General features: G+C 44.9%; 1 protein-coding gene across 1 annotated transcript in view; it reads right to left on the reverse strand.

The window, feature by feature from the left end:
* MYO10 (myosin X) overlaps positions 1–14023 on the reverse strand; it is a 190930-nt gene that overhangs the window by 32647 nt on the left and 144260 nt on the right. Inside the window, exons 19-20 of the mRNA XM_084881644.1 lie at positions 850–974; positions 632–746 (exon numbers count right to left, since the gene is read on the reverse strand). Coding sequence (XP_084737770.1) covers positions 632–746; positions 850–974 — 240 coding nt within the window. The remainder of the gene's footprint in view (positions 1–631; positions 747–849; positions 975–14023) is intronic.

Consider the following 14023-nt stretch of genomic DNA (forward strand, 5'->3'; position numbering starts at 1 on the left):
CTTGGGGTGTAAACACACAATACAATATACAGATGATGTACTGTAGAACTGTATACTGAAACCTGTATAATTTTATTAACCAACTAGAGGCCTGACGCACGAAATTCGTGCAAGGGGCTCGGCCCTCCCAGCTTGAGCTTTGTCCAGAAGGTCAAGGTTGTTCGGCTGTGCAGGCTAATGAGCATATTATGCTTTTATTATTATAGACGTTACCCCAATAAATTCAATTGGGAAAACAAGAGAGACACCAGAGCTCACTCTGTCACCCTCCCACCCCCATGTGAGAGAACCTAGCAAGAAGGCAGGCATCTTCTCAGACATGGGGCTGCCCAGCACGTCCCAAGCACCGAGCTGCCCAGCAACTAAAGTCTGCTGGCTGCCTGAGAGAATACAAACACAGAAACACTTGGGCCAGTGTTTCATGGTGTGCCCTAAGAAAAACAGAATCCCTGAAAAGTCAAGGACTTCCCATAAATACTGTTTGGAAGACAAAAGATTAAGTCGGGCATGATCCCAACCATATCCTTCCAACGCAAAAAACAAGAGGCCAGCAGGACCATAGGACACGGAGCTGGGGGCTGAGAGGGAGGAGTGAGGGTAGAGGGGAGGGGTTCCTTCCCTGTGGCTTTACCTTGGTCTTCCCCAGCTGCCACTCGCTGTGGGAGGAGTCGTAGAGCTGCAGCAAGGCCGTGCACTTCCCGCGGATGTCCTCGGGCACAGCCACGTTCTGCATCAGCACTTTATACCTGCAACGCAAGGGGGCCACAGGGGTTGGCGTCACCTTTCGCTGCCCTCCCTCTCCTCCTGATCCCTCTGAAAAGAAAGTGGATCTATTCCGCTCCATCTTGCCTCTTGTAAAAGTCCTGGAAGGGTCTCCGGACGGCATAGCCAGCCTTGCGGATCCTCACCGTCTCCAGCATCCCCGAGTACCGCAGCTGGTTTAGCACAACTGCCTGGTCAAACTGGTCTGGCATCTGAAACATGCGGAAGGTGAGAGATAAAGTTAACCAGGCCACCCCACCACTGTGCTACACACCCACACCCACCCACCCACCCCACACACTGAACCTACACCACAAACAAACAACAAACAAACAAACAACCGCCTTCAGAAAGTGACTCCCCCAGAGACCCATCTCTTTGCTTCAACAACCATCACATCCCCGCCCCCGCCCCCCCAAGCTGTCAATCCTGCCCACCCGGGAGCCCACTTACTCGTACCCTTGGATTTTTTTGGAAGCAAGTCCCAGCTATCACACTGCCTCACTTGTAAACATATCATTATCATTTTCTCATATCACAACCACATTATCATACCTTAAAAGATACCAATGATTCCTTGATATTAACAGCCATGTCTCAATTTCTGATTGTTTTACAAATATCATAAATGCACCACCATATTTAATTCTATGTTTCCCAAAGAATCCAAAGTGTCATACAGATATCCCTTTACTTACTTTTTAAACTTCAATTTCAAAGCACTTAAAGACATTTTTAGCTAATAAATACAGTGACCCAGTGAGGAGGAGGGAAGGAATGGGGGTGGAGAAAAGGGACAAAAAAGAAGAACTTTAATTGTCTCAATTTCCAGTCAAATACCCCATTTACGGAGAGCTCCATACCATGATGACTAAACAACCAAATCCCAGGACATGCAAATTCAAGACAGAGGAAATCAAACCAAGACCGAACATTCTGAAATGTATTCTCTTATCCATTCAGTTGCCAAACAAACTGGCATTGCTCACAGGACAATACAGCCTTTCAGAGTGAAGCCCAAAAGTAGGCCACTTCCATTCACAGCTCTGTGGGCAGTAGTCGCCTTTTAATTCCAGCACGCATTCCCTTTCATTAATCTGAAGTTTGTTACCCTACACAACAGTGTGTAAAATGGCTGGAAAATAGTGCCATGGGCTAGAAGTACATTGATTAAAAGTGCAAAATATGGAAAGTGGTGATTAAAAGTGCAAAATATGGAAAGTGGCTCACATTTGCCATTAATAAAGTTGGTCATTAACATAAAATGAGGCTGAGGGCCATGCAATTCTGTACTCGTTCCAAACTAGCAACACATAAACTTAAAGAATGCTGCACCAATCTCCCTCCCAGCTTTTGACGGAATAGCTGTCATCCTCTCCAGCAGCTGACTTATACTTAAGTTGACTTCTGCAAACACCGGTCAAATTGTCTTAACTCAGCAGGATTCTCCCTGGGGATAGCCAACAAGTTAGGGCAAACATCCCAAGAATTGTGCCTCAGAGGCTTCTAGTCTTGATTATTTCAAATATCCTTTGAAAAGTGGAAAAACATAAAAGTAAGAAAACACAATTACCCTTAGTTACTGTTCTTCTTTACTATTTGAATTAACAACACAGAGAGAGGCAAGCTGCCCTGAAGATATGTGGTTAAAATGCTTGCTTACATTTATTTGGTAACATAATCTGACCAGCCGCAAAGACTAGTGTAGCGCTAATATAAAACAAACCCCAGATAAAGCCTCAGACCTAGTCAACTTTGTTAAAGTCGTAACCAGAGGAACCTCCACACTTAGCATGCAATCACTGGATGCTCTAAAACTTTTTAAATAAAGAATCTCCTTGAAGCTTTCACCATTCCTGACCCATACCGTTTCCCTTGCTTCTTTTCTGCCAATCTCTCTCTAACAAAGTCCACACAATTCCATAGTTTGGCACTAGTTATCAAAACACTCTAAACGGGATTGCTAAAGGGATGCCCCATCCAAAAAGTGCAGCCGCACTTACCATCATCCCCGTGTCTCCGAGGAGCACTCCACTCTGTTTGGCTCTGGGGCCAGAATTCATATGGAACGCGACGGCCGCGCTGACCTTTCCGCCACAGCCAAAGACACTGAACAATAATGAGCACCATTCCTGCGCTTTAAAAAGTGCCCGGTTGCCATGACAACCCCTTCCATTCTCGGGCTAATTAGTGTGGTGTGGTTGTAGGATTTCATATGGCCCAGGGAGGGGTTGGAGGGGAGGGAGAGAGCCGCTGAGAGTGGCCACTCCTTCCAGGCGCCCACTGTGATCGTGTTTCTGCCCTTTCGCAGAGAGGGAACCAGGGGAGAGGGGTGGTGGTGTCTATAGGCAGAGTGTTGCAACCCACGCTGCCATCGTGAGGGGGCTAACCCTGTATTTCCACCGGTGGTTCTGTCTGGAGTTCCCACTTTCTCTTCTGGTGAACTTAGTGTTCGAAGATGACCCAGCTGGAGACGGGACAAGCCACAAAGTGAAAGGCACGATGGATGCCCTTTAACACTTCACAGTGCTCCCCAGGCTTCGCTGGTGAGTCCCTGTCCGGAGCTGAGCTGGCTCCCACAAAGACCGCCTGCAGGTACTCACAGTGAAGTTTGGATGGCGATAATTAAGTGAATTTTGGAAAATAACAGCCTGAAGCCAGGGCAATTATAGTCACAGGAGTCTGGTCTTAATCCATTTACTGGATACTAAATTAATAAACACCTCTGCATGCAAAGGTCCATGATTCATGCTTGGAAGGGGGCGGGGATTAAAGAAAAGGTGGAAGGTAGATTTTTTTTTCCTTGAATCAGCACCCCCTAACAGCAAAATACAATTGTCATGTAACTGATAAACCTACGTCATTATTACCTTAGCTGAGTCCATAGTTTACTTTACATTCTAAGTCTGGGCGATTGTAACATGATATAGAGCCACCATTAGGGCTGCATTCAGAGAGGTTTCCTGGCCCTAAAAACTCGCCATGCTCTGCCTAGTCATCTCTACCCTCCAACCGCTACTAGCCACGGATCCTTTTACTGTCTCCATAGCTTTATAAATCCTCACCTAAGGATATGTTTATTGATTTTAGAGAGAATAGGAGAGAGGAAGGAAGAACGAGGGAGAGAGAAGAGGGAGAGAGGAAGGGGGGAAGAAGAAAGATGGAGAGAGGGAAGATGGAGAAAGAGAGAGGAAGATGAGAGAAAGAGAGAGAGAGAGAGAGAGAGAGAGAGAGAGAGAGAGAGAGAGGGAGACATCAATTGGTTGACTCCCACAAGCACTCGACTGAAGACCTAATCTACAACCCAAGTATGTGCTCTGACTGGGGATCGAACTCACAACCTTCCTGGTGTATGGGACCATGCTCCCACCAACTGAGCCACCGGCCAGGGACCCATAGTGGCTTTTTTCAGACTTAATTTCTTTTACAGTTTTAGATTTCCCATAACCCCCTGCCTCTATACACTGCACAACCTCAGAGGGGCACAATTTTGTTTCCAGGGGCCCTGCATGCAGGATGGTGATGGGCACACCAAACACCACTACTTATAGAGTAGAAAGCCTAGTACAAAACATAGGAAAGATTAGAATGGACTTCCTCAGGAATATAGGAGAGGAAATACTAAGGAGAGGAAAAACCCCAAGTCCCACCCAGAGTTTGAGCTCTTACAAGTGCAAGCACGGATGGGCCATTCCCCACAGAGAACACAGCTCAAACAAGCACTGAGAGCCAGGAAAGAACCTGGCCTGTCCCACAGTCCGTCTGAGGGTGGACAAAGGAGGTGGGGAGGGACCTGGGTGATGGTCGACAAGGCTCAGCCTCCACAGCCATTGTTTTCGAGGTAAAGGCTTGGAGCAGGGGATGAACATGGCCGGACTCTGCCGAAGAAGGACCCCTTCCTGGCAACAGCACAACTGGAAACTGGGTATATTTGATATCATGTACATCATGAAATGCTACCCAACCATTTAAAAACAAAAAAACAGTTCTGGCCAGTGTGGCTCAGTGGGTTGGGCATCGTCCCATGCACCAAAAAGTCACCGGTTTAATTCCCAGTCAGGACACATGCCCGAATTGTGGGTTTGATCCTGGTACGGGGCATGCAGGAAGCAGCCGATCAATGTTTCCCTCTCATCATCATTGATGTTTCTATCTTTCTCCCTTTCCCTCCCTCTCTGAAAGCAATAAAAATAAAATAAATAAATAAGGAACCAAGCACTGATAATGCTACAATATGGATGAGCCTTGAGAACATTACACTAAGTCAGCGGTCGGCAAACTGCGGCTCTCGAGCCTGGGTTTGCAGCTCTGTTGACTAATGAGTTTGCCCACCACTTGGATAGGGGCTTAATCACAAAGAACAATAACAGCCTATAATTACAGGAATAGAGAGTCTAGGTCAGTAGTTGGCAAACTCATTAGTCAACAGAGCAATTGGAGCCGCAGTTTGCCGACCACTGCACTAAATGAAAGAAGCCAGCTCAAAAGACTACATGTTATCTCATTTCGTTCATATAAAATGTCCAGAACAGGAAACCCACAGACAGAAAGTAGAGTGGTGGCCGCTTAGGGCTGGAGAAAGGGCTGGGGACAGAGAGGAGGGAATCGCTGGGAAGACGGGGGTTTCTTTCTGAGGTGATGCTGTTCCAGAAGTCACTGTGGGGATGGTTGTGTGCACCATGAACCACGGAATTGTACACTCTGAAGGGCTCCGTTGCATGGTAGGTGAATTATATCTCAAGAAAGCCGCCCTTTCGTTTGTTGTGGTTGTGTGTGTACTGCCTTCATTTTTGAACGACTTTTGTTTTTTCAAAAGACAATGTTTTAAAAGAAAGGGAGACATGGAAGGATTCAGACTGGAGACACGGAAGGATTCAGACTGGACGAGAAGAGATGGTGCAGGACCGAGTCTGCATCCTGGAGACAGGATTAAGTATATTTGGTTTCAGGTAATTTAACTCCACACACACACACACACACACACACACACACACACAAGAAAAACCTTCCCTCCCCTACAACCTGAAAAAAGTAAGGTTTCAGGATGCCTAGACCAAACAAATAGAGCATGCTAAGCTCTCCACAAAACGCAATTACGGGCAAGCCCTGCCTTCTGCAGCTTAAAATCTAAATAAAGGGCCACGGGGCAGCGGAGTGATTTACGATGAAAGGACGGAGAGGAGTTCATGTATGCGTTAATGAATCTGATTACCCTGCACATCACCTCGCCTTCCATCATTTCATAAACACGGCACACAGAAAGCAAGAGGTGTGGCCGCGGGCTTGGAAATCATTGCCTGTCTACGGTGTGGGGACGTTCACGCTGTGCTTATTTAAGAAAATAGAGTGAGTTTATCATCACCTTTGGACCCTGGAGGTTCGAATGCTCTTTGCTATTTGAGAGATCTCACAGAAACCAACCAAGGCCCCGGGGAGAGGGGTGGGGTGGGGACCCAGCCTGCCACTCAGAGGCCAGTGGGGTTTGGTGCGGACCAACCAGGGCTTTCGGGAGAAGGGATTTTTCTCTAAAATGATGATAAAGCCGAAACCGGTTTGGCTCAGTGGATAGAGCTTCGGCCTGCAGACTGAAGGGTCCCAGGTTCGATTCTGGTCAAGGTGATGATGTACCTTGGTTGCAGGCACATCCCCAGTAGGGGGTGTGCAGGAGGCAGCTGGTTGATGTTTCTCTCTCATCGATGTTTCTAATTCTCTATCTCTCTTCCTTCCTCTTTGTAAAAAAATCAATAAAAATATATTTTTAAAAAATAAAATAAAATAAAATGATGGTAAAAGTCACCCATGCTGATGAGGCATTGTATCTGCAAGTCATGGAGCCAGGTGATGGCAGGGCAGTCAGCACTAGGGGTGAGGGGAGACCCCTGCCTCCTGGGAGAGGAATACAGGCCATTCGTCACTCTGAGAGAGGACACGCTAGACAAGGGCGTGGGACAGGCACATAACTGACTCTTATGGCACTCTGCCATCATCCATCGTTAGGCAATATCACTTAACTGGATCAGAGATTCAATTTTTCACAAATTTGGTTTGGGGCGGGGGACACCTCTCTAGAATGGCATACTTTGTTTGACCATACATTTGTAAACTGACAACCCTATATGTCACTGTAATTTACGGATGGACCTTGTGCCAAAGGAACTAAGGTAACGTAAACTGAAAATACAGCGGTAAAGTGGGAAAAGAGTAGAAAATGCACTGTGCTCCCCCTTCTGCCTTGGCTGACAGGAAGCGCAAAGTTAAACTTCATTCTCTTAATAACTGTCATTAACCAGGTATTTTATATCGCCTTCCTTTTTGAATGACTTCATAGATGTTAATCAACAGATGTCTCAATTCCTTTAAGAAGCGTATATTTTAAAGTCCAAAATAGCCATAAAAATATAATGTTAAGGACATTAATACATGTTTAAAAGAACATTTCTATCGTTCACCCTTCAAAGACCTGCTGTTGATTTTACACACAGAATTTCCAATTCTTGTGTAACAGCCTTGCAGGAACCAAGGCCTCTTTCATTTATGTGTGTGAGGTACCAGCAGCCATCCTTCACTGCATACACCACTGGACCACAGAAACCTGACAGGGCTGGCTGCGTGGGAAACATTCTTCCACTTTGTAGATGCGGACGTTGGGACTGAGCGAGGCTCAATGGCCTGTACAAACCAGTTTTAATAATTTGCTTAACTCAAACCATTTGTACTCCTGAAAACATGTAAATCAAATGTGCACACATCAAACCTATTTTCCTACTGATGTTATAAAAATTGGTGGCATATTTCCAAAGGATACAACTCTCAAAGCAATGAGTTGAAAACTTCTTTAGGGGAAAAATTATGCTGGAAACAAGAATTCTTTACTGTGATAAGCAAATACTGCATAGCAGGGAGGGGAGAGACTTTGCAACAAGCTTTATACGGATTTAATGTTTTGGGTAGACTGTGTTTGCATTACCATTAGGGGATCTGCCTCTATCCCAATTCAACTCCAAATACAAACAAGCAAAAAAAAAAAAAAAAAAAAACCACACCAAAAACCCTTACCTGTAATAACCCTTCATCAGCTTTATAAAGTCAAAGATTCCGGAAGTTGGTCATGTTACACAAGCAAAGTAATATTCCCAGCCCTATACTGATTGAGAAAGTTTTACTAATTAACAACAAAACAAAAAACTAATTAAAGAAGATCTAAGGCCTCTCGATCCTTATTTGCTCTCTCCGCTCCATCAAACTCCCAAAAGCAGTGAATACATTTTGGATAAGAAATGTATCAGGCTTTGAACAGTTTTCAAAAGCATAGTTACTAAAACACAATACGATTTTCCTGGCCTTGCACAGGCAGCAAACAAAAGCCAACAGAACTGGCGAGGGAGGTTCCTCCCCTGGGCTGTGAGACACTGGACACAGTTCCTGCCACCTTGCTAATTCTCGCATTTTGGTGGCAGAGGCAGAAACGAATTTTCCCTGGAGGAAGGGTAATGCCCTCCCAGGTGAGGAGCAGGGAGCAACACAGTTACACGACTGGCAAGACGGGCGAAAGCCATGAGTCAGTCCTGAAATTACTCACAACCCAAGCACAGCCTTCCCACCACCCCTGCCAGTCAACAGCTATCACCCCGAGCGGGAAGCCCCCGCTCTGGTGTGCTCGCCTCTGAGCCACTCGAACCCCACTTCTTAACGGGAAAGGGGAAATTAAAGTCTACGCAGGCACACATACCCATGCACGAAGACATCTGTCTGAGGCACAGCTGGTCCTGCTACTTGTGTTTCCCAAACTCCCAGCACACCCACATCGAGACAAAGGCTTCAACTGCACTATCAAGGCCCTCCCCTCATATGTTCCCTCCCCAGGCCGTACACCCCTACGCACACCCTACGTTTGAGCCAGATTATAGATAACTATTTCTGGACTAAAATCTTCACTTCCTGCCTCACCTCAGCTGAACCAGCCTTAGTCTCGCCACCTCAAATGTTCTCCCGTTGTCTTTCCCTGTTGAGTGTGATCCGTTTCTCAGATGTTCCTTCTTCAATAAACTGTTCCTGATGCAGCCAACAAGTAATCCCCTTTCCCTGGGTTCCTGGCACATGAGGTGGCCTTGGCCAGGCTTTCCCTCATGTCACATGCTGGCATATCCATTAGACATATCCATGTGAACTCCCCATTTGGATTATAAAGTTGTAGAGGGCCCCCTGGGAAGGCACATGGGCATTCTTTAATTATTGTCAGCTGAACCCAGTGGTGTTGGCAAAGCCTCGCCCTGGAAACACACCTTGCCAAAGGGGTGAGGGTGTTGTCAACTTGACCTTCATTTCAGCCAGTGGTGTGGGTTTTGATATCTAAATCCAGCCTAGCACTTGGAATGCTCAGCACCTACTAGAGAATGCAAATAATCTCCTTTGTCTTGACTTTTGGTGAAATTTCCTGGTATTTGGGGGAATAAATTAAACACGCTGCATGAGCTCTGGATCACTCTCTCTCCACCCGAAGAGGGCAGTGGTTCACCCAGCCCCAGCTTTTCTTTCTGTGTCTTGCCTCTTTCTTTTCTCAATCCCCAGCCACCTCTACTCAGGAATTGGACCCACTCTCTAGCCTCGCTGGATGCGGAAAAGAGAGAAAATAGTTACATAAAGTCTTCCCCTGGCTGGTGTGACCCCGTTGGTTGGGCATTGAAGGGTTGCTGGTTCAATTTTTGATCAGGGCACTTGCTCAGGTTGCAGGTTTGATCCCCAGTCAGGGGCATATGGGAAGCAAACAATCGATGTTTCTCCCTTTCTCTGCTTCTCCCTTCCTCTTTCTGTAAAAATCAATTTTAAAATCTGTTTTAAAAAATAGCACTACCTACACCTTAAACAGGAACTGTTTCCATTAACGTAGAATTAAGCACTCCACATGTATGATCTCACTTAATCCTTATAACCACGCTATGAGTTACATCAGACCACGTTGACCAAATTCAACGTGTGATATAAGGCAAACAGAGCAACCATTCAGGAAATGCCATTAGCTGACATTTGCTCAGCACTTCACACTTTCTGAAGAACTTGTACTAGACATCATGTGCTCATCTCCACCCCCTGTGAGGTGCACAGGACATTAGTACTTTCATTAAATAGGTCCAAAGAATGTGAGGGACCGACGCCACATCCACAGTAGTTACCAACCCAGAGAAGCAACAGATGCCCACTTCCAACATCAGAATCCCTGCAGATTCTGTCAAAGCTTCCCTGGGACACTTATCAACAGGTTCAAGTCCAAAGTGACACCAGGTGTGCAGCTGCTAGGATCATCTGTGGATGGTTGATCAAGTCGCTTCTTTTCTGGTGCATGGATTGGCTTGTATTTATGAACTTCTGTGGTGGCGGCAGCAGCAGCAGCATCACTTATACTACAGTAGCAACAGTCCTAGTAACGGTAGCCACAGCAGTCCTGGCAACAGTCCCTGTGAAGGCTACCATGCCCCTTCCGTACTTACTATATTCCAGGCACTATGCTTGCTATGCCATGCTGGCTTTATTATGTCAGCAACTCGGTATCAGATGGGTGTTATCATCACCCCATTTTACGGATGTATAACTTGAGGCACAGGGAGGTTAATGACCTGGTCTAGGGTCATAAAGCTCATGCTTATGCCAGGCAGAAGGAGCGTGATTCCCAGCCAGCACGCTGCCTGTCCCGTTGGGTGCCACTCAGGAAAAGGGGGAGGGCGAGTTCCCCCGGTTCCCAAGTATTCACCACTGAACAATGGAGTCTGTTTCCTGGTACACTTTTCCTGGATATTCTTGAATGAAACACATCACAATAGCTAACTTGGTAGTGGACGTTAGGCCCAAACAGAAATCAACTTCTGTGAATTAAAATGCAAATAAGACAATACATTGAACTCATTTCGTTAGAGCGGAGGTTGGGGAGGACAACTCCCAGCCCCATAGATTCTGCCACCTGTTTTTCTAAATAAAGTTTCCTTGGAACTCGGCCATGCATTGTCTGTGATTGCTTTCACACCACAGTGGCAAAACCTACAATGTTTACTATAAAAAAAAAGCCTGCAGACCTGAATCAGAGAATGAAAGACGGCTAAAGAATGCACTCAAACAGTGCAAATGGAAATTACGTGCTAAAGGTAATTATACAGAAGATTGGGGGGGGGGGGGGGAGGGGGAGGAGAGATACACAAAAAATAATGTAAGTTATTTCATTAATAACTTTGAAATTTACTATGTTGAAATGACAGCATTTGGGACATACTGGGCTACAACATATTTTTAATACTAACTCACAAAACTAATTCCTTTCTACACTTTCAAATGTGGCTACTGGAAGAATTTTAATTTCCTATCTAACTCACATTATTTTTTTAACTGCTAAATTAGGCTGAGCCTCTGGTCTACCTGGACCAGTGAAAGAACAGCAAGCTTGAAGTTATAATTTTACTAGAGGTCTGGTGCATGACATTAGTGCACTGTGAGGGCAGTGTGTGCGGAGATTTCTCTCTCCCAGTCCAGGACCCCTCAGGGGATGTCTGCCTGCCAAAGAAATTATAATTTTATTTACTTCGGTTTCATATTCAGAGAATGCTTTATATAAATGAACTGCGAGACCACTTTATTACTAGGCTTAGATAGATACTAAAATGAAATATATCACTTCTTATGAAAAAGTTATCTAGCATTCAGAGATGAAAAACACCCAAAGGTGAAACAGAAGAGACCCCATGAGTAGTTTTCAGGAGACTAACAAACAGAACTCTAGACAGATGTATTAGGGCATGAAGAATTTCCATCCACTTCAAATCAAGACAGTGTTTCTCCAACAAAATATATTAATTTAATTTTTCCTAATAAACTTCTATTTAGTTTCCAGAGTCACTCAAAGATTCTTAGGATGTTTGTTGGTTTTTTTTAGCAATCACTGAACTCCGATTCTTCAGCACCTATGTTAACATTGAAATAGAGCACCATTGGGGGAGTTGGTAAGAAAGCTAGACTGAAACGGGAATACACACTGATTCTCTCCCCTCCCCCACTCCCACCTCCAAACTGGCAAATCTATGCTTGGAAAGGCCAAGTCTAAAGCTCCCCAAAGTGCAATTCAAGCACTCTGTCTTTTAATTGCTTCCTTGGGACATAGACTCCTTTGAATCTCAGCTACCATTGTGCCCATGTCACACACTTGTTTCCAAAACCTGCAAATGGCCTGAAAACCACAGTATGGAATGCTTCCGTGAGCTGCAAGAATGCAAGCCCACCCTCCTCCGAAGGTCTTTCTTCCATTCTTATTCCTTTCCGGTTTCCTGATTTTAAGGACCGCCCGAGCACCTGCAGCTCGGACTTCTCTTCCTCTCCTTAGAATACTGCACGCTGCTGGGCTTCCTTCCCGCCTCTCCTGCACGCAGCAGATGCAGAGGCCCCCAGTCTGCCTCCAGCCCATCTGTGAATCCCCAGGAAACTGGAGGAAGTTCTCCATCTTCATGCCTGCCCCTCCCCTCTGGGGGACCAAGATGCCTGGGGCTTTTCCTGTGGACAACCGCTGCCATAGGATGTCCCTGCAAAGAGGGGACCCCTGGATCGATGACAGTGGAGCTGGTGTTTAAGTCTCAATACTGAATTTAATTCCTTCCTGAATTAAGAGCAAAACAGCAGCCCTAACCGGTTTGGCTCAGTGGATAGAGAGTCTGCCTGTGGACTGAAGGGTCCCAGGTTCAATTCTGGTCAAAGGCGTATCTTTGTTGCTGGCACATCCCCTGTAGGGGGTGTGCAGGAGGCAGCTGATTGATGTTTCTCTCTCATCAATGTTTCTAACTCTCTATCCCTCTCCCTTCCTCTATGTTAAAAAAAAATAATAGCCGAAACCGGTTTGGCTCAGTGGATAGAGCGTCGGCTTGGGGACTGGAGGGTCCCGGGTTCGATTCTGGTCAAGGGCATGTACCTTGGTTGCGGGCACATCCCCAGTAGGGGGTGTGCAAGAGGCAGCTGATCGATGACTCTCTCTCATTGATGTTTCTTACTCTCTATCCCTCTCTCTTCGTCTCTGTGAAAAATCAATAAAATATAAATAATAATAATAATAATAAAAAAATCAATTTTATACATATACATATACATATACATATACATATACATATACATATACATATACATATATATATATATATATATATATATATATTTTTTTTTTTTTTTTAAAGGAGAGAAACAGCAAATAAGTGGTACCTAATATTTAAATAGGGGTTAATCCAACCAAGAATTTTAATTCTCAAATAATCCGATTGAGGCAAGTAGATAAGCCAGAATTATACATGAAGGAAGTGAGCAGATACAGCCTGAGTGACAGGCCCAAAGTCACCTGACTAGTAGGCACTAGGACCTATACCTAGATTCTGTGCTCTTCCTCCTCTTAGCAAAGCCAGAAGGGCACGGCTCCACGTGTGGCCTGTGATGGCTGCCGTCTGAGACGTCTACCAAAAACGGGAGGAAGCACTTAGGAGCTTCACAGCAATTTGACATGGCTGCTTAATTTTTCTTGTATTCAAAGGTCACAGTGCACCACCAATTGGCAACAATAAAAAAGAATGGCTCTTTCACCACACAGTTTAAGAAGTGCTGCTCTAGAAGTACCAATGTCAAACTGAGTACTGCTTTTTAAAAATATATGTTTTATTGATTTTTTACAGATTAGAAGGGAGAGGGAGAGTTAGAAACATTGATGAGAGAGAAAGATTGATCAGATGCCTCCTGCACATCTACCGGGGATGTGCCCGCAACCAAGGCACATGCCCTTGACTGGGATCAAACCTGGGACCTTTCAGTCCACAGACCAAGGCTCTGTCCACTAAGACAAACTGGTTAGGGCCTGAATACTGCTTTTAAGGAATTTTTTTTTAAATATTTGTGTGCCCACAAATCTATTATTGTTATGTACTTTTAATTAATATTAAATAAAGTACCAAGCTCCATAGATAAGTACTAAGCTCCATAGATAAGGAAAATATATTTTATCTAAATTCTTCCTCAGTACTTACAAGTGCAAAATGTCTATCCCAAAATCTGATATCACATCCTGACTAAAAGTTCTCCAAACTGCACACAAGATAAAATCCAGACATTTTTTTTGTATTTCAATCTTTCCATCTTCATACCCTCCACTCCTCATCTAAAGTTGTGATACTGTTATAATTTAACCTAATGCTATATAATAACAGGCTAATATGCAAATTGACCGAACAGTGGAATGACTGGTCTTTATGATGCG

Source organism: Pipistrellus hanaki, assembly GCF_964339955.1.
Source record: "Pipistrellus hanaki genome assembly, chromosome: 4".
NCBI lineage: Eukaryota > Metazoa > Chordata > Mammalia > Chiroptera > Vespertilionidae > Pipistrellus > Pipistrellus hanaki.